The 20,440-nt window shown below is 35.3% G+C and overlaps 3 protein-coding genes across 3 annotated transcripts; 2 read left to right on the top strand and 1 right to left on the bottom strand.

Moving 5' to 3' along the window:
* Positions 1-837: 837 nt before the first annotated feature.
* On the bottom strand, positions 838-11,381 carry LOC113717999 (threonine--tRNA ligase, mitochondrial 1-like). Its single transcript, XM_072072368.1, has 20 exons — positions 11,045-11,381; positions 10,715-10,952; positions 10,532-10,591; positions 10,017-10,106; positions 8,843-8,917; positions 8,637-8,765; positions 8,263-8,352; positions 7,031-7,119; positions 6,840-6,936; positions 6,668-6,754; positions 6,023-6,107; positions 5,822-5,916; positions 5,434-5,466; positions 5,276-5,362; positions 4,417-4,509; positions 3,414-3,506; positions 2,994-3,215; positions 2,691-2,762; positions 2,327-2,398; positions 838-1,341 (listed from the first exon to the last, which is right to left on the bottom strand). The coding sequence occupies exons 1-20, from the start codon at positions 11,323-11,325 to the stop codon at positions 1,246-1,248; spliced, it is 2,184 nt and encodes a 727-aa protein (XP_071928469.1). The 5' UTR covers positions 11,326-11,381; the 3' UTR covers positions 838-1,245.
* Positions 11,382-15,997: 4,616 nt separating this feature from the next.
* Positions 15,998-17,353, top strand: LOC113718632 (UDP-glucosyltransferase 29-like). Its single transcript, XM_072072192.1, has one exon. The coding sequence runs from the start codon at positions 15,998-16,000 to the stop codon at positions 17,351-17,353; it is 1,356 nt and encodes a 451-aa protein (XP_071928293.1).
* Positions 17,354-18,529: 1,176 nt separating this feature from the next.
* On the top strand, positions 18,530-20,440 carry LOC113717811 (RING-H2 finger protein ATL46-like). Its single transcript, XM_072072860.1, has 2 exons — positions 18,530-18,804; positions 19,007-20,440. Exon 2 carries the CDS (start codon positions 19,182-19,184, stop codon positions 20,217-20,219), a length of 1,038 nt encoding a protein of 345 aa, XP_071928961.1. The 5' UTR covers positions 18,530-18,804; positions 19,007-19,181; the 3' UTR covers positions 20,220-20,440.

The raw sequence follows: 20,440 nt of genomic DNA on the forward strand, positions 1-20,440 counted from the left end.
TTGGCGGCACTTATTTCTAGCATACTAGTACTATAATTTTACACTTTCATTTCTTCTTTTGCTTTGTCCTTATTTCCATTATGAATTTGTGGACCTTATATAGTTTGTACAATTTAAAACCCCGAGGCAGTCAAGTTTAAAGAGTAAATAGAAAAGAAATTTGTAAGTCATAAGATGAGAAGAAGAAGATGTCTCTTAATTGTCAAGAATCTTTTTTTGTCACAAGACAACATTGTGCAGTGCTGCAAAAGTTACGAACCGGACGTGAGGTCAAAAATTACGAGACACCATACGGAGGATAATCAAATTCACTGTTTGAGAGATGGACAGATTTTCTTGATTGGAAATCCATACTCAAGAGTTGAACTCGGGATTTGAAGGGTTTCTCGGCGGTCATCCGCTGTAGCTGATGGTAAAGACATATTACCATTGGTGTCTGTCATGAAACACTTGCCATTTGGACGAGGACCTACCTGTAAGACAGTTCGCTTTCGGCATTGCTAAATGATTATGAAACCCAGCCTCCCATGCCTAAAAGCTTTGTTTTTTTTTTCGTAACCTCTAATTGGTGGTTTTAGAGAATAATAAGAAGCTTATGCAATCATCTGTATAGAATGAAACAAAACAAACAAACAAAAAAAAAGTAGGAAGAAAAGTAGAAGAATCGCATCGTTCTGTATGCGAGGACAAGAAGGATCCAATCTGGACTTCGGCGTTAAGGTCGACTATCAGATTCATCTAATTCGATTCGAGACAAAAGTAAATTTTACAAATTGACAAGTCTTACATTCGCCTATCAAGAAAAACCAAGTCTAACATAAACAGGCCGAAGAATAATTTAAAGGTAAAAAGCAAGTTCTGTTTCAACTGCATAAATGGTCTAAGCATTTTTCAACTCTACCTCTCCAGTCTCCACTTCGAGAGCGCAAATTGTCGAACCCTAATCCAAATGAGATGAAAATTACAATGACCACCACACTGGACAAATTCTACATTGGAACGTGAAACAAAACCTCTGAGACTTTTTGGGCAGTAGTAGCATTAGTTCAAGACGACTGTCACATTAGACCACTTAATGTCTATATTACACAGAAATATGGAACTGATGCTCTATATTGGTGACAAAATTAATTGTGTGTAACTGATTTTGGTTACAACAAGTCCTTGATTTGCACATCAAAGCTTATAAAACCTTGTGAGATAGCCTTTCCCGTTTCTTCTAGTAAATTCAGCAGATCCAAGCTCCTAACGAAAAGCTGCAACTTCATTTTTGAAGTCTGATAGGAGTTCCTCAACACTCTTGACAGAATGGCTGGCTTTGTCTCTCACTCGCACGCTAACCTGGAATGGATTCAAGACATTTCCAAGGAAATCAGAACCCTTTAGATGCTAGAATCTTGTTCTATCGTAATGCTAAATGAAAAGGCACAATTAATCAAAGAAAGCTACAAGCATAAAAATTCTGGATACCACATAGATTATTTAGTTCCTCAAAAGCTAATTGGTTTTAAAAATTTTCACATAGATTATTTAGTTCCTTAAAAGCTAATGGGTTTTCAAAATTTTTCTTCCACAATACCACTTGATAGATTATAGGAAATTCTGTAATTCATTCCGTTTACTAGATTGCAGATGCTACTAGCAAATCCCAAAATGCTTGCTTTTTTTAAATAACGTCCTCTTGTAACTACATTAGGTCATCTACCTCAATGTTCCAGATAACACAAATCAACAAGTACTTTAGACACTGTCAAGATCTCATGAACTGTTATCCAATCAAATTTGTCTTGCAGAACACAACCGGTGAATTATCAAATTGAACTGGAATCAGTTTTTCTTTTCAAGAAAATTAATAACTGGTAAAATCTCGTGAACAGAATGAATGATTTGCCTAAACAGTCCCGCTACAAAAAGGAACACAAACAAAGGGCGATATTTTGCTCCGAGGAACTTAGGTAATTAACCCAGCCATATCCTATAGATGGCTAATATTCGAAATTAAAAGAGTAACTATTTAATGAAAAACTAGGGATAGTAGAAGCAGTGTCAGAAGATGGAGAAAGAAAGGCAATTCGGATGGTATGAACCAGCCATCAAAGATAACTATTAAACCCCCATCTCCCAACCAAAAATGAAAAGAACCATGTATTATGCCATATGACCAGCTTTATCAATCAGGAGGCAGATGTAAATTATCAACTCATGTCAAAGCAACAACCCATACCAATACAGCAAGACATGTTTGCAAGATTTGGCAGGGAAATGCACAGACTATGCAAACATAAAGTGCTAAATTTGATTCAATATTATACAAGAAGAGTACAACCTGTCCAGTTTTGGCTTCCTCCTCTCCGACCACCAAGATGTAGTTGTATTGTGCTACTTGAGCTTCTCGTACCTAAAGGAATCCAGAATATAGTAATGTTTATATTCTAACACAGTATAAATAGAAAGGAGAACATTGATGGAGCAATTTATACTTTAAATACAACTCTCCCTTCATAAATTCCTTCCCCCCCCCCCCCCAAAAAAAAACAAAAAAAAAAAAAACAATTTTCTCTTTTTCAGGAAGAAATTCCTTAACCTGAGGAAAGGATTGCTTCCTTGAGCATTAAATTGTTTACCAACACAATGAGAATATACGCTCAAGAATTAGGAAAAGTATGCTGCTTGAGCAACTTTTGACGGACCTTTTTCTGGATTGTTCTGTCTGTTGCATCAACATCAACATAATGACCAGCATCATGAATTTGATCCCTTAGCTAAAACAAGAAAAACAAAATGTTGCAGCAGTTTCAGAAGCATTGATGAAAAAATGAAAAACAATTATCTAAACATTGTATTATGATAATACACAACTAAGAAGATTTGCCATGTCATCTTCCAGATATCAAATATAATTTGACGCACCAATGCATAAAGTAAATTCGCAAGTCAAGAACAAAATAAATGCTTTTCAATGAGCATAATGCATAAGCACATATGGTGCTGACCTTCAGAGCGTAGGGTTGTGACTTTTCAGAGACAGGGCAAACAATTGCCTGACGTGGACTAAGCCAGAATGGCCATTTCCCCTTATAATGCTCCAAAAGTATAGCAAACATACGCTCCACAGAACCAAGAATAGCTCTATGTATCATAACAGGTCTCTCCCTCTTATTCTCATCTTCTGCCGTGTAAGATAAGTTGAAACGAGAAGGATGTTGAAAATCCAGCTGAAATAACCACAATAATTTAACAAAAAATAGCAATTAATTGGTAAATCTAACAACAGCATACTTAATTCTTAAAGAAGAAAAAAATAAAAGGAAAACATAGAATCCTAAACAATTTCAGGCATAACAGCAAGCAAAAGAAGAGACGCACAGAGAGAGAGAGAGTGATTACTGAAGAGAATTAAGAAACAACTTAACCTGCAATGTTGCACACTGGAATTGCCTCCTCATTGCATCATTGACACTAATATCAATCTTCGGCCCATAAAATGCCCCATCACCTTCATTTATCTGATAAACAAAACAAGAGTTCCACGGGACCAACAGAAGAAAATTAAAAAGCAGTACTTCTTGATACATATAAGCAGCAAGAAACAGCAAATTAAGGTAACAAGAATGAACTCGAACAGATCACTGAATGCAAGCTACTTTATACATATTGAAGGTTAAAATTAGAGAAGCCATTCAGATAAAATAAGATGTTTTGAGTGAAGAAATCAGATAAATGACTGAGTTGTTTTGACTTTCTTTCATGTTCTTAACCAGCATTAGAAAGACCATACAGACAAAGCCTCACCAGATTTTCTAAACCTATTACTGCAGATTATAGCCAGAGATTTTGAGCGTGTAAAAGCTAGGGCAGAATTTGGGTTTAGTATAGCATTGTTCTTGACAAAGGATGAAGACTTCAAATCATCTTTAAGCATATTTTGAGAACAAATTAATGCATCAAAAATGAATGGAGTTAAGATAAATTGAATACCATACAATGCCAGTCATAGTAAGATAAATTGTTCCCAAATTGAATGGAGTTAAGAGATTATTTCCAAATCGCATGCCAGGGTTAATTGCAGAAAATAAAAGAAGTGTTTTCAGGTATGAACCAGTCTGCAATGCATTAGAGGAAAGAAAAGGTTGTGCTAATCCCAAGCATGACAGAAGCAGACCAACCCACTAATAGGGTACTGTGAACGAACTCCACTTCAATTATGCTTGAGAATCTGACACAGATAAGCATATAAGAAATCTTCCGTAACAGCACATTGACCGGGGAAAGTAAAACTGCCCCAGAGCTCTAATTGGCTGAGCAACTGATGGTTTAACACCATATACATCTATACTCTAATTCTTTCATTACAAAAACTAATAGAAACAAGTGGAACAAACTTATGTTCATTCACAAGAAAAGATAAGGACAAACCTGCCAGGGCTTCCCAAACTCATTCAATGCTTCTTTAAGAGCAGCTTCAGCCTTTTCCCATGTTTCCAAGTCACCAAGATATTTTTCAGGCCTCTGCAATCCAAGGATTATGAAATACAAAAAAGCATGTGAGATCTGTAAACTTAAATCTATTTTTCATGCAAAAGTAACATGTCTTTTCAACCCAATCCCAGACAACATGAAGTAAGGCTTCTGTTAAGTTGTAAATCAGGAGCAGTAATGAGACTAGTGGTAGATCAAATGCGATGAAGCCAATGCATCTTGTCTAAATGCCTAAAAAAGATAGCATCCATTACTTCCCCAAAATAACATGCAATAAGATGTTGCGCTTATGCTTCTTTTTCCTTTTAATCAGAACAAACAAGCCATTCAGTAGATGAATTTGGCATTCAATCAAGTGACTTCTAAAGGAGACATAATTCTGGATTTACACTCCATTTCTAATGATAAATAATCAGGTCTCTCCTGAGGACAAACAAGTTGCGCAATTCCATTGACCTAAAAGATTGCCCAGTTTAAACTACACATATAATCTCGATTAAATGTTAGTTCGTCAAATTCTACTTTCTCGAGCAGTGAAAAGTTTAAAAAGGAAAAAAGAAATAATAGAGAACAAAAAGCAGCAGCACGCATAAACAACAAGGCTCTACACACCAAAGTGAAGAACAGATAATGTAAACAAAAACAAGGAGGCAAAAGCTACCAACTTCTGGTGACACTAGCAATGCCATTACAATACTTATTAGTGCAAAACCACCAACAAAAGGAAGAACAGCATGCACTGATGCCCTAAATTTGCATACTAAGGGCCGCATAATAAAAGACCAAATGTACATACCGTAGATAATTTCAAGTCAAAGGTGAACCCAAATATATTGTAGGCATGACTGATAAAATCCAACACACCCTTGACTTCATCTTTTATCTGTCGAAAGATGGTTATTTAACAACAGGAGTCAAAACAGATTTTCAAAGGCTAATAAACTAGAGCCTTACCTGGGATTCACGGCAGAAAATGTGTGCATCATCCTGCCAGAAATTCAAAGTTTCAAAGTAAAACAAACCTATTAGCACTAGAACAAGAATTAATGGCAAAAGACTTCAATAATATCCATGAAAAACAATACTGAGCACAAGACCAGACTATTATATAGTGTTGGAGACTATACATAGCTACTTGAGGCCAAGTTAGAGTAACCGTTGTATTGGGAAGAATATCGAGAAAGATGGCATTATTAGATTATCCTTGTGTTATTAGAAAGAGACTACAAATCACTTGTGTTATTAGATTATCCTCTCCTCTATGACTCAAAAGAATGGAATCAAGACGCAATCATCAACCAATGCAGATGATTTTAGACCATCACCATCATTGTCTTAATACCTGCTGAAATCTCCTAACACGAGTTAAACCAGTAAGTGCACCACTGGCCTCATTCCGATGCAGGACTCCAAAATCAGCCAGGCGAAGAGGTAGTTCTGAAAATTAATCATAATTCTGGAATAGTAAAAATTAAAGAGCAATACTAGTGTTCTACAAATATGATAGACAACAGAGTTGGAAAACTATATCAGAATAGCTCACCCCTGTATGAACGAACTCTGTGATCAAATATCAAACAGTGCCCTGGACAATTCATTGGTTTGAGCCCAAACTGTTGTTTCTCAATCTGCAATATAACCAAGAAAACATATTCATTCATATTAAATTTCACTAAGATCATCCAACCATATTTTATGCAACCACATTCCATGGAAATAAAACCCATCTGCTGAATCATCCAAAATAGAATTTAGCAAAAAATTCAAACTCATTGTTTCATGCCACTCTTTCCTCCATGACAAATTAACATAAATCAGAACAAGAACCCAGGCTCCCCCTTAACATTCAATGCCTATTAAAAATTGGTATTAAGTACCCAAATTAAATGAACAGCACAAGAAAAAGTATATTCATGAAGTATAGAAGTGGGAATATCAGCCTTCTCAGGGATGGGGGAAAATACGCAATAAAAATACAATCTTTTGAGAAAGTGACTATTAATTTCAAGTCTCAAAATTTGAACGGACTTTAACGGATCAGGCAAAAATGTATTAGGCCAACTTTCATGTTTACATGAAATTAAGTCACACTAACTTCTAGCAAACTCCTTAATTGCAAGTGCAACTACAGAAATATCAGTCGTGCCACAACATAAAATACATAATAAAGACTAAATTGATTTCCGACCTCAAATAAGAACATGTTGTCCCTATAATTTGCAGCATGACCAGAAGTTTCCCATAACTGCATGTTATACATATTTGGACTCCAAACCTACAAAAAGAACAGCATAAGATGTGAACTTCAATGGATAATACAACATGTTTGCAACAGTAGTAGTTCATTATACATTACCAACCTCTTCATAACCTCTCTTCCAGTATTCATTTCGTATAAATTCTAAGAGTTTGTTGCAAACTCGAGCACCACGTGGAAGAAAGAAACAACTTCCGGGACTGCAAATTATGCAAGACCAACCAAACTAGGTCTCATAGGCATTTTAACAAATTTGACCAGACAGTACGACAAATGAAAACATCACGGTCCTACCTAAGTGGGTGGAAAAAGAAAAGTTCTTGTTTTTTAGCCAATTCTCTATGGTCATACTTCTTTGCTTCTTCCAGGTCATCCTTGTATTGCTGCAAGAAAGATTATCAAGTCAAAATCCTAGCTCAAAATCTAATAGAATTCACCCTGCCAATATTATACAAAATGCAAATCGAAGCTCTGACAGATTATCTTAGCACTTTGCAGATATACTATCCACTGGTAAAGAAATCAATTACTGACAACAGGAAGTGGAAAGCCATATATTTTCATTTAAAAAGCCTGCCAAACAAAATGTTGAGGATACATCAACCAGAGAACATGCAAGATTTACAAATTAAGAAACATCTAACAAAGGGAAATCTTCAACAAGAACGAACTTTCTTACCACTGACTCTCTAAAGAAGGAAAAAAGAACCATGACCCATCATATTAAATGACAAAGAGTTGATAGCAAGAATAGAACATAAAAGCTGAAGCATCACTCTCAATACTCAGTTTTTCACACATCATCAGTTCAACATCCAACTTCAACTATCATGCAAGTTACTACATGATTCACAAGGTCAGATAATTTTTTATTGGGCAGCTAAGGGACAGGCATTAACAAACTGGCAACAAACCATATTTTCTAAACCTCATGCCTTATGCCATAAGTTTCAAGAAGCTAATATATTTATGTAAAACTTCTCAAGCTACTCAGATGCCATTGAACGAATGCACTTGAGGAATTCATGGAGTACAGAAATTAGCAGCTAAAAGCACAAAATTAGTGCCACTCCTGAAAAACTAGCTACCTAAATATTTTTGAAGCAGCAAGTGCCAATTGCATGTCCAATTATCTGTTGCTATATATGAGGATTGCAGAATGACAAGAAAAGAGTCAAAATGGCTCAATAGATTAAATCCACATAGAAGTTTTATTTTATCTTGTCATGTCTACTGCCTAATGAAACTTAGATAGGCATGAATACAAGTAATAGCTTTTGTTATACTAAGCAGAAAAATAAACACCTACATGTACTAGTTGTGTTTTCTACAACTCATATTAATAACTGCTTTTACATTCAAATGGCATGTCTTGACAAGTTAAACAAAGAACCATATCTAATAATAAGAACTATGGTGGTCCAAAATAGCAGGAGACAAGATAGATGCCATACTAATTACATGATGCGACAAAATGAAAAAATAAGCCTTTACTCAAAAAGGAAACAGAAAAGCATGAAACCTACCTTCAGACGCTTCTGGTCCAGAAATGATATTCCATAAACTCTTTGCAAGCTTTCACGGTCTTTGTTCCCCCTCCAATAGGCTGAGGAAGCCTAATTTTACAATTCATAGCAACAATATGAATAAATGTTTCACAAATGCATTTCTTTACCTACTGTGGAAAAGCCACACATCCTCTGCTTGTGCAAGTCAAAAGAAAAAGTTGATGCGAAACAATGATGCAAGTTATAATGCATTAATGGTTCATCCGTGTCCTAAGAAACAATCAATGAGGGCAAGAATGGAAATATAAAAACTAACTGGAAAAGTCCTTGCTTCTGCTTTGTAAATAATATAGATGAGGCCTACAGCCAGAGTACAGAAATCAGAACCTCACCTTTAAACAAGAGAAAGCTTTAACGAAGGATGTATTTGGTATATGTGGCCCACGACACAAATCAACCAAGGGACCACATCGGTATACGGTGATAGTTTTATCTTCAGGTAAATCATTAATGATTTCAACCTGTTTGAAACAGATAAACTACAATCAATAAAACTGACTCCCACAAACAACTAGCATATCAAAAGATATCAAATTACCTTGAATTGGTTATCGGAAAACATCTGCAGAGCTTCATCTCTTGTAACCTCAATGCGCTCAAATGGTTGTTTTTCCTGATATCAAAAAGGTAGTTAAGTAACAAACTCTGTTGCAAGAAAGCGGCATGTCTCCCAAATCATTGGAATCATAGAAGCATAAATCATTAGTAGAAAGATAAATGCAATACATCAAAAATTGTCTGATAGTACAATAAAGTCCTCTTTACTGTTTTCACAACTTTTGAGATACCAGAAGTTGCAGACATTCCCCATTTTCTTATCTTTTCTTGCTTCTGGTAAACACTAAAATATTTTTCTTTAACACTTAATTTCATTAACATCTATCCCATAGCATGTAAGATACTTTTATTTTGAAAGGTCGAAATGCATCTAAAACTTCCCCAAAATGATATACGTTTGGAAGCTTTATACATTTCCAGAGCAACGATATATTTGTATTCTTATGTAAAAATATCACTAGTAACACAATGTGCCACATTTTCCCAACTGTTACCTAAATGAATGTCCTTCCAAATCCCAGCTGACCCCAAACCATCTTGCTGAATTGGATGTTACTATATAGCAGGGAAAAATATATGCCTATCTCTACAAGAAAATCAGTTGACAATAATTCATCTGAATCTCAGTTCAAGCATCATAGAATCACAAGTGCACACTGAAAACCATATTCTCAAACAAAAAATGTTGACTGGAAGGACTGCAGAGTCTTTCATACTTTTAGTACCAGGAAAGTAAGTTTGCTAAACCTATTTGAAAAAGAAGATCTAAGGATTTCAAATAGGATTCCAGGATCAAGATGTTTCTATGAGCCCAAAATGATAACAAAATTATGTGAGAATGCTTATCATATCGCCTGTCCGTATAAATATATGGTACATCACAACAATATCAGCTCTCCATATAAGTATATGAAACATCACAATGAAAAAGTTGTATGAAAGTGAAACTGTAATAGCTATGAAAGGGTTAATCAAAAGTGTTTGCCATTGTCTTAAAGCATCAGAGCACAAAAATCAGAAATAAAGAATCCTACAAATTGAAATAACAATAACATGTTAAGAGATGGAAAAGAAAAACAGGCACACTGTTCACAAGCACAAAATAGAACACAGATTTTACCAATTATACAATTTTAGATAGAAAAGAGAGATACCGATACAGCCTTCTTAGCCCCATCGTCAATCCTTTTAAAATGATCCTCATTCAATCCCAAGTCACCATAAAAAGCATCGTAATAGAAACCCTGCAAAAGCAGCAACTCAGAGCATGAAAATATGATAAACATGCATTTTCTATCTAATTAACCAAAAAGGCAAAAGGGTAAACAGCTTAAATGCAAAATAGAAACAGGAGAGAACAGAAAACATTTGATGGTCAGCCTATATGAAAACGCTAATTCACCATATAGAGCAAAATCCAGTTTCTTGAGGGAATTACGGGTCAAACAGAGAGCTAAGGTTCAACAAGTGACATGGAAGCTTTTGATTCCAAAGAATATTTAGTCACAAAAGCTTATCAGTGTGACGCAGAAGCACCTCCAACTTTAACATATTTAAAGAAGTTTTCAACGTTCCAACTCTGGCCATTCTAAACCTTGGATGTCAGATATTCGAGTGAATGCGTATACTACAAAGATGAACAGCTAAAGCACCCAAATTAGTAAATTACCTCCCCTCTTGTGGTACATGGCCCAATGCACAATCTGCATCCATATGTCTGCTCTAGTGACTGAACAGGCAATAAAACACATCGAATTAACATCCACAATGCTCAATCAATATGCAGTTTTTACCAAATAAAACCAGAATGCAGCTGGGAAAACTCAAAAAAAAAAAAAAAAGAGCACTGAACCTGGCCAAGAATGTGGGCGCTTGAATGCCAAAAGGTATCTCGCCCCTCATCGGTATCAAATGTAAACAGCTTCAGCTCACAGTCCCCCTCTAATGGCCTACGCATATCCCATAGAGCCCCATCCACCTTAGCAATCAACGCATTAGATGCCAAGCTCTTGGAAATTTCCTTCGCCACATCAAACGGGGTAGTATTCCACTTCTTCCCCTCCTTCACTGACCCATCAGGTAACACAATCCTAACAAAACAAAACCCAAAGAACTAAATTATTCTTAAACGTAAGTCATTAATTCTTTATATTATATAACTTAGAGGTTCAGGGTTTCGTGCCTGATGGGGTCAGGGGACAGGGAGAGGCGCTGGAGGTTTTCCCGGTCTTGGATGGATTTGAAGAGGTCGATGCGTTTGTTGATAACTGTTGCGAGATACGCTTCGTCTTTGGGGACGGAGAGGCCGGAATCATTCGAAGCTGTGCCCATTGGCAGGGGCGGCGAGTGCAATGAAGAGCAGTTGCGGAGTAGAAGGGTTCTAAAATGCAGAGCGGACGGCGGAGGAGGAAGACGGCGTAGAAGTAATGCGAAGCGCCAGCAGAGCTGGGAAGTCAATAGCATACAGTCGTGGACGAGGGTTTCAATTGAAAGAAAGTAGGATCAAACGTCGGAGTATAAATGATACTAATAATACCCAGTGAAAAATGCTGCTATGTTTGAATTAACTGTTTTTTTATATTTTTAAAAATTTTTATTTTAGTAGTATATATAAAAAAAATTTATTATAAATATTTTTGAAAAAATATATTTAATTTATTGTATAAGTGAGATATTTTTGAGTTATTTTTATTTATGTATTACTATAATATTGTATTTGAAAAAAAAAATTTTAAATGATCAATTCAAACAGAGACTTAAATTGATGCACATTGTGCAGATTGAGAGGATTATAAATATGTCAAACAAGAATCTGAAATTATAAAAATAAATGAAAACTAGGAGGAGGATGACCTTGTTAAAGCGTGGATTTGAAGCGGTGGGCTACTGCGGAAGAGGAGAGTCGCTTTAACAAGCGTGGGTTCCAAGCAGTGGGCTACTAGTAGGAGGCTGTTTCGGGTTTGACTACTATAATATATTACTTGGGCTTTGATTATGATTAGGTGATTTTCAACTAACTTGAATAATAACCAATGAATTAAAGTGAGCCGTTTACGTGGCACCAAATTAATTATTTTGTAGTTCAACTTTTAAAGCCTTCCCTTTCTCTTCGTTTCTTTTGTAAAGCTTGGAGCATAGACTCGCACCCCAAAAAAAAAATTTTTTGATTATTCCTAGTTTATGAATAAGAAGAAAACATAGGATGAGTGAGTATATGCTTAGTTAGATCATTAGTTTAACCAGCTAGAGCAACTAGAGTTTTTTTTTTTTTTTTTGGCTTTAGCCAAAGCAACTAGAGTTGCTTAATTGAATTACAACTTTTCTCTAAACACGTTAAGAAAAGTGAAGAACTACTTGAAAGTTATATTTAATAACTCAATTCAGCACTTAAACTTAATAGATTCAAATCTTAATATATTCAAACCGTTTGATAAAAAAATATTGAACAACTGAATTAATTAAGTAGCACTAAATTTTTTAGACAAAATTTATTCCCAAAATTAAGTGATAAGCTATTTACTTATCACTGAATGTGATATGCATTCAAATGTATTAAATTTAATACTTAATAATTTAATGAATTCAAACTTCAATTTTTAAATTTCAAATTTCAATTATATCAAAGGCACCTAGATATCAATCGCTGGCCGGCTTTTCTGCAAGCTAAAGCTACTGCTGCTTTGTATCAAGCGTTATGTGAGAAATTTTACTAATTCAAGCTGTGGGTTCGGTGGAAGGGAAGGACAGTTTGGACAAGGTACTAGTTGGAGGACGTGTTGGGGTTGCCTATTTATTTCAGCGGGTCATACTTGGGCTCTGGTTAATGTAATAACCACTGGCGTGGGCTACAAGGGAATCACCATTTGATTTGGTGAATAAACAATTTGCACGTGTTTTTTTTCTTGTCAAAGAAGAAATCGGTAATCTTACCTAACCGACAAACTGAAAAAAGAAAGTTTTTATAAACAAATGAGTAGTAACCAAAAACGGGAAATACAGGAAAAAAAAAAAAGCAGGAGAAGCATATCTGTGTAAGGGCATATTTCCCAAATTGAAGCAAATCTAAGACTTTCCTTCAACCAATAGAACAAACTTACTTGTTTGTAAAGAAGGTTAACAAAGAATCTCAAATTATGTACGATAATTTTTAAGAAACTCAAAATTACTTGTGCCATAAGTTTTGGACGTCCGAGGAGGATGGAATGGGGTACGAATTATTCGTCTTACTACACACAGCTTTTTCCCTTTTTTTTTTTTCCCTTAACAGTTGTCACTATTTATTCGGCAAATTGATCTAAGTTCTTCAATTTAGTATGAATTTCAAGTACTAAGAGTTTACCCTATACTTCTGCTAGTACCCAGGGGAAAAAAAAACAAGAAGGTAGCTTAGCTCTTGCTAAATTGGTCGAACGTTTATAAAGGGGAGGAGGGGGGGTTCAGAACGCAAACTTGCTTCTTTATGTTCGTCAATAAACTTAAATATATCCTACCACGTAAGAGTAACAAAAAAAAAAGAAGAGGATTTTGTTCTTCAATTAGTAATTTGTGTATCTTAAATGTAAAAAGTACAGGTTAAATAATCAGAATGTCAAGTACCAGTTGCTCGCAAAGCAAAATATTCACATTTTAACTATGTTTCAACATAAAGCTCAAGATCATTGATTCAACCAAAAAAAAAAAAAAAAAGAATGAAAGAAAGAAAGAAGCTCGAGGTGTTGTATACAACCTCTGAATTTGAGTTTTGCCTATATTCTTTTGCATTTGCATGTTATTTGTGCCTCATGTATTAAATGATTATAATTTAAAAGAATAAATAAAAAAACATTAAACCGTAAAGAGAAAAAGGAGGAATATAATTGAGAGTTAAATTAGAAATTATCATTTTTTCCTTTTTTTAATTTTTGATTTTGTTGTGTAACATCTTAAGCATTGCTAAACAATGGGTAACTTGGATTTCAAGAGGACCCAAAGAATCGTCCGAATCACGGCCCATGGACTATTGATGAATTGTTTTTCTTCAGGGGATTCGTGGGTATTCCAGGACGCTCTTAGGTCGGTCTTTGATTGGCCATTTAGAAGACTTGGGGCCATTTAGAGGACTTGGGCTCGGGCAGCTTAAGCTTACTCGTCAAGAAAATATGCTAACAAAAAAGTCTCAATTTGTGGGAAATTTGTATCTTAATTTGACCTACAGTAAAATCTCTATAAATTAATAATTTATTAATTTATCAAGTTTACATACAATTCAAAAAAAAAAAAACTCATTTAATCAACTAAAATTTTATTTTATTTTATAAAAATATGAATTATTTAATTAATAAAAGGAGGCTAATAGTTTATAGAATATAAACCAATCCTAATTTTCTTGATTTGAAAGTATAATTTAATTATATTAATATACGAAACTCATATCATTTTTCTATTATCAGAAGGAAAAAAGATTTAGAAACACTAAATGATACATATCCACTTCCATTTTATTAAATGCATACAAAGAATCAAATTAATAACATTATGTATATAAATGACAAGCAAATCTTTTTAGAAATAACAAACACAAAATCTTCTTACATATCTCATTATTAAACTGTATCTTTCCAACTACGATTAATCAAATATATAAAGTATTATGTGAGTATGGTAGAAAGCATCCCACATACTTTCAAAAATAATTGCAACAATAGGTTTTTGGAAAAAAAAAAAAACAACAATATAGTCATATTTTAGGAAAATATGATATATAATTTCAATGAAATATTAATTTATGATACGCATGGGGTCAAAGAGTTACATAAGATTTTCAAAACAATTATTGTCATGTTATTTATTAAAATTATTAATTTAGCTCGTTAGTCCGAATCAGGACGAAAAATTATTATTTAATAGAAGTTATTAATTTATATAGATTTTATTGTAATACAAAATTAAGAAACTTTTATAGCCAAAAAATGAACTAAATTCTTAATAACAAATCAATCTCCAATAGGGAAATTAGAAACAATTTGGCTGGTAGAAATTTTTGTCAAAATTGTTAAGTCTTTTATTGTTAGACCATTATTGACTCTACATTCAATGGGAAGTTGGAATCTTTTCATCAAACCCGGTATCCATGCATTACATAATTAGATGTGTTGGTTAGGGTTTCAGTCATGATATCACCATCTGCAGCAAATTTACCAATTCTTCTTATGCTCATTTATGCTCTATATCCTTTACACCACCCGATTCCCCGGTTAATATCTTTCCTCCTTGTTTTTTGTATTTTGTATTAGGGTAATAAGGAATTTTTCTCATAGCATCTTGTACTAAAAGATCTCAAAATTTTTGGTTAATTAAAAATTTTCAGTATTAATCTCAAAATCTTTGATTAGTTAAATATTTCCAGTATTAATATCAGCCACCGCATGCTCGAAAAGATAGTTAACCGTTTTATCCAAATTTGTCTGATCTATGCGTAATAAATGGCTTCCTACTCCAAACTAATGCAACTAATTAACGATCCATAGGATAATTAATTTACAAACAACTTCACTAGCCACAAGACAGTTAAAAGTACTACATACTTCTTTGTGGGGGGAGGGGGAAATAAAAAGAGAAATGTACAAGTGAAATTGACAATTGAACAGTTTTACCTGCATAAAGTTGTTTAATGAGCGTTAAAAGTATTCTACGGATCAAATTTTTTTCATACAAGGAATGCTAGAAGGAAAAAATAATCACCTTTCCATATGTAACAGTCACGTGAATAATTTTAAAATTTTGGTATGCATGGAAGGGAGATAAAATCGGTTATATTTTGAGAAATGAATACAAGGCTAATGCATATATTGTCTTGCATGGAAACTTGACATACTGAACGATTGCCTTAAGATTCTGATTCCCAAAATTTCATGAAATATTCTCATTCCTTTTAATTGCACAATCAACAAGGTAAGTTTCCATGGATATCACCCCGAAAACTCAATAAATGGAGCCTTCTCCTCCCCACCTTCACCACACAGAAGTTCGTCTCTTCAATCCCCAGTTAATATTCTTGTGAGAGTTTTTTGTGAGCTTTTGAGCAATTCTTGTGAGCGTTTTTGTGAGGTTTTTTTTTTTTTTGGGAGAAATTCCTGTGAGTTTTTGTTTATCATCAATGGAAAATCATGCAACTTTCAACGTTCTCATGCTCCCATGGCTGGCTCATGGACATGTCTCTCCTTACTTGGAACTAGCCAAGAAACTCACCGCCAGAAACTTCAATGTTTACCTGTGCTCTTCCCCGGCTACCCTCAGTTCTGTGAGATCAAAATTGACTGAAAAGTTTTCTCAGTCAATTCATCTTGTTGAACTCCATCTTCCCAAGTTGCCAGAACTTCCTGCTGAGTATCATACCACCAACGGCCTCCCACCCCATCTGATGCCCACCCTCAAGGACGCTTTTGACATGGCTGAACCAAACTTTTGCAACGTGTTGAAAAGTTTGAAGCCTGACTTGCTTATTTACGATCTTCTTCAGCCATGGGCTCCAGAGGCTGCCTCAGCCTTTAATATCCCGGCTGTTGTGTTTATCAGCAGTAGCGCCACCATGACTTCTTTTGGGCTGCACTTCTTCAAGAATCCAGGTACGAAGTACCCTTATGGTAACACAATCTTTTATCGCGATTATGAATCCGTTTTTGTTGAGAACTTGAAAAGGCGTGACCGTGATACATATCGCGTTGTTAATTGCATGGAGCGATCTTCTAAGATTATTCTGATCAAGGGTTTTAAGGAGATTGAAGGGAAATATTTCGATTATTTTTCTTGCTTAACTGGCAAGAAAGTTGTACCCGTTGGCCCTCTTGTCCAAGACCCTGTACTAGACGATGAAGATTGTAGAATTATGCAATGGCTAAACAAAAAAGAAAAGGGTTCAACCGTTTTTGTTTCCTTTGGGAGTGAGTATTTTCTCTCGAAGGAAGATATGGAAGAGATTGCCCACGGTTTAGAGCTTAGCAATGTAGATTTTATATGGGTAGTGAGGTTTCCTAAAGGAGAAAACATTGTGATTGAAGAAACTTTGCCAAAAGGATTTTTCGAGAGGGTTGGGGAGAGGGGACTCGTTGTCAATGGATGGGCTCCGCAAGCAAAAATTTTGACCCATCCTAACGTTGGTGGCTTCGTGAGTCATTGTGGTTGGAATTCTGTGATGGAGAGCATGAAATTTGGCTTGCCAATCATAGCCATGCCTATGCACCTTGACCAACCTATTAATGCTCGATTGATTGAAGAAGTTGGCGCAGGGGTGGAGGTTTTGAGAGACTCGAAGGGAAAGCTTCACAGGGAAAGAATGGCAGAAACAATTAACAAAGTCACGAAGGAGGCAAGTGGAGAATCCGTGAGGAAAAAGGCGAGAGAGTTGCAAGAGAAATTGGAGTTGAAAGGAGACGAAGAGATCGATGATGTCGTGAAGGAGCTGGTTCAACTCTGTGCAACAAAGAATAAGAGAAATGGTTTGCACTACAATTAGCTCTTTTTTCGTGTTTAGTATATGTGATGGTTAATTACAATAGCACAACCATCGAGTAAGTATATTGTTTAGCATTTTGTGTTTAATTAAACTAGGTTTTAACATGATGGTTATAATATCAAAACCATCAAAGCTTATATATTGATCAGGTTTTTTTTGCGGTTGGACTAGGTTTTGATATGATGGTCAAAATGTTAGAACCATCAAATATTATTACTATTGTCGTGTTTTGGTCGTCGTTTGGCGTTTTATCTGTTCGTGAGTTTGCCGTAGATTGTTGGCATCTCAACGTACAGTCTACTAACATATGCCATGTTAGGTGCTACGTTTTAAGTAGTAGTAATATATAATACTACCTACTTCAGTTTAGTATATTACTGTTACTTTGGAGTTTCACTTTTTTCTTTTTCATGCTTTTGTAGTTTTTGCCGTTCGAATATCCTACTATTATAGAGGACCCATTTGAATAATAATAATAACAATAATATTTTCCCTATGAAAATCGAAAAAATTTTACGAGGACAAAAGAATATCTTTGCCTGATATGTTAATTATGATAAACCAAGAAAAGAAAAAGAATCGCCAAGCTAATTAATTGACAAAGCTTTTGCACAAAAACTGACAAATTCCAACTTTATGATTCAATAAAGGCGAAATTAGTAGCCTTATAAATTCTGTTGTCCAGACTTTCTCTCTCGGGTGCCAGCAAAGATTTGGATAAAAAATGATGGGCTCTTGTTGCGGCCTCATGCCTGTGGAATTCAACCCGAAACCTCAAGTCAAGATCATCTGGTCTTCTTTTTAGCTAGACCTTGACCTGGTTACTTGAGCTTTTCTTTTCTTTTATTTTCTTTTTTTCCTTTTTTTTTAATAATTGAGCTTTTCTTCGGTATACTTGACATAATAATTTTCTTTTTTTTTTTTACAGCAATTAAAGAATCGGCGGGGATGATTGCCAAGATGGATAATATTAATCACGCAATTATTTATTTGGGATTTTCAAATAATGATCAATCCAAAAACACTTATTGTGCTTTGAAAGTAAAAAAAAAAAAACCAAAAAAAAATCTTATAATACTTGCGGAATGGCCTTTTCTTTGTAGCAAAAAACAAAACCAAACAAAAACACGAAGGGGAACAAGTAATTCCTTTTTTTTTTTTTTTTTTTTTTGGTGTCCATGGGCTTAAGTGCAGCAAATCAGCGATTTCTCCCTCCACTTGATATAAATTGAAACCTTGTAAAAGGAGAAAATTGTGCATCCTTTTAAAAGAGGGAGAGACGCCTGTCCCAGAGTCTCTGCTACACTGCAAACAGAACTGTCCAAGGCCACATCATCCAAGAAACACAAGGAAGACAAAAGACAACTCCAAAGAGTTTTCATCATTCGTGGATTTTGTACCAGATATAGATTGATTGATTGGGGATTTGGTATTCATGGAGCCTCTATTCGGTAAGCTGCTAAAATCTTGACATCACCTCCAAAGTTCTAGTTTCCCAGTTTACTACTCAAAAGCAACAGAAAAGGTTGAATTTTTATCATGCTTAAGTAGGGGTACTCTATTGCGATTGCACCCCGAATCCGTATCAAAGATTTGCTTTTTCTTGTGTCTTCATTAATTAAATCCAATTGGGTTTCTTGTAAATGCGAGAAGGGAAGGAAATATGGGTCCATTACTTGTTCGCGTTAATCTCTGAGCTGGGCTTGTCCTCAAGCTGGGCAATATCGGCAAATGGTTTCTTGAAAGCAGCAAACTATTAGTGGTAGAAATTAAGCTCAGGGACTTCGAGAAAATTGAGGAGGAAAGTTATGGTCTTTTGGTGCTAAAAATGCCTTGGATTCAATCTGGAAGTAAGATTAGTCCTGCAATTCTTTTCATTATTGTGATATTAGCAGTTGTATTTTTCATCTCTGGTCTGCTGCACTTGCTTGTAAGGTTCCTCATGAGGAGGAGGTCATCACAAAATTCTCAATCTAATGGATATCCTGATTTGTCTGGTTCTGAAGCTTACCAGAGACAGTTACAACAGCTATTCCATCTTCATGATTCAGGTCTAGATCAAGCCTTTATTGATGCTTTACCAGTTTTTCTTTACAAAGATATAATGGGCTTAAAAGAGCCGTTTGATTGCGCTGTTTGCCTCTGCGAGTTCTCAGAGCAAGATAAGTTAAGGTTGTTACCACTATGTAGCCATGCTTTCCATATAGATTGTATAGACACATGGTTATTGTCAAATTCAACTTGCCCACTTTGCAGAGGGACCCTTTTCAGCCCTGAATTTTCCGTTGAAAATCCAGTTTTTGAGTTTGATGAATCAAGAGATGAAGACTGGGTGGTTTCAGGGAACGTAGGCGTTGCTGTTCCTTGTGGTCCTAAGCCATCTGAGGCTGAAAATAGTATTAATGAAAAGAGGGTGTTTTCAGTTAGGCTTGGCAAATTTAGGAACACAAGCCCAAACGATTGTGCAAGAGGTGAAGATATTGAAGTGGGAGAGACTAGTAACAGTAATTTGGATGCAAGAAGATGTTTTTCAATGGGTTCTTTCCAGTATGTAGTTGCTGACTCAGAATTGCAAGTTTCTTTGTGTCACAAGAGACCTAGAGGTAATGGTCTTGATCCGAGGCTACAGAAAGCCAAGGAGAAAGGTGGACAGAATGGGAATTCCTTGAATGATGAGGATATCGAAGGGAAGAAGATAAACATGAGAAGTAAAGGTGAAAGCTTTTCTGTTTCCAAGGTCTGGCTGTGGTCCAACTCCAACAAAGGGAAATTCCAAAATTCTACAGAGAACCAGATTTCCAGTTCAATTAATGTAAGTTTGCCATGGACTGCCAGAACTCACAAGTCTATAGCAAGATGCCCTTAGGACTCCCTTTTTTTTTCTTTTTTTTTTTCCCTTTCTGGTCTGCTACTTTGAGTTCATTTTTCCACACCATTTTAACCATCAATAAAAGCTTTAGTTACTAAAGCTTTTGCTTTCTTCTTTTCCCTTTTGATTCTTTTTGTGTGGTCTACTACCAATGGAATGATGCGTCTTTTCTCATCACTTTGTGGTCAGATGGCAAACATTTACTACTTTATCTTTCA

Source organism: Coffea arabica, chromosome 11e, assembly GCF_036785885.1.
Source record: "Coffea arabica cultivar ET-39 chromosome 11e, Coffea Arabica ET-39 HiFi, whole genome shotgun sequence".
NCBI lineage: Eukaryota > Viridiplantae > Streptophyta > Magnoliopsida > Gentianales > Rubiaceae > Coffea > Coffea arabica.

Bases quoted from the DNA above. Each gene is read 5' to 3' on its own strand.
- LOC113717811 (XM_072072860.1), top strand. From the start codon at position 19,182: ATGCCTTGGATTCAATCTGGAAGTAAGATTAGTCCTGCAATTCTTTTC.
- LOC113717999 (XM_072072368.1), bottom strand. From the start codon at position 11,325: ATGCTATTGACTTCCCAGCTCTGCTGGCGCTTCGCATTACTTCTACGC. The intron at 5,467-5,821 runs GTATTAAGACAA...AATTTCTGGCAG, and splicing joins GTGTTAGGAGATTTCAGCAG to GATGATGCACACATTTTCTG. The intron at 5,363-5,433 runs GTAAGGCTCTAG...ATCTTTCGACAG, and splicing joins TTTTCTGCCGTGAATCCCAG to ATAAAAGATGAAGTCAAGGG.
- LOC113718632 (XM_072072192.1), top strand. From the start codon at position 15,998: ATGGAAAATCATGCAACTTTCAACGTTCTCATGCTCCCATGGCTGGCT.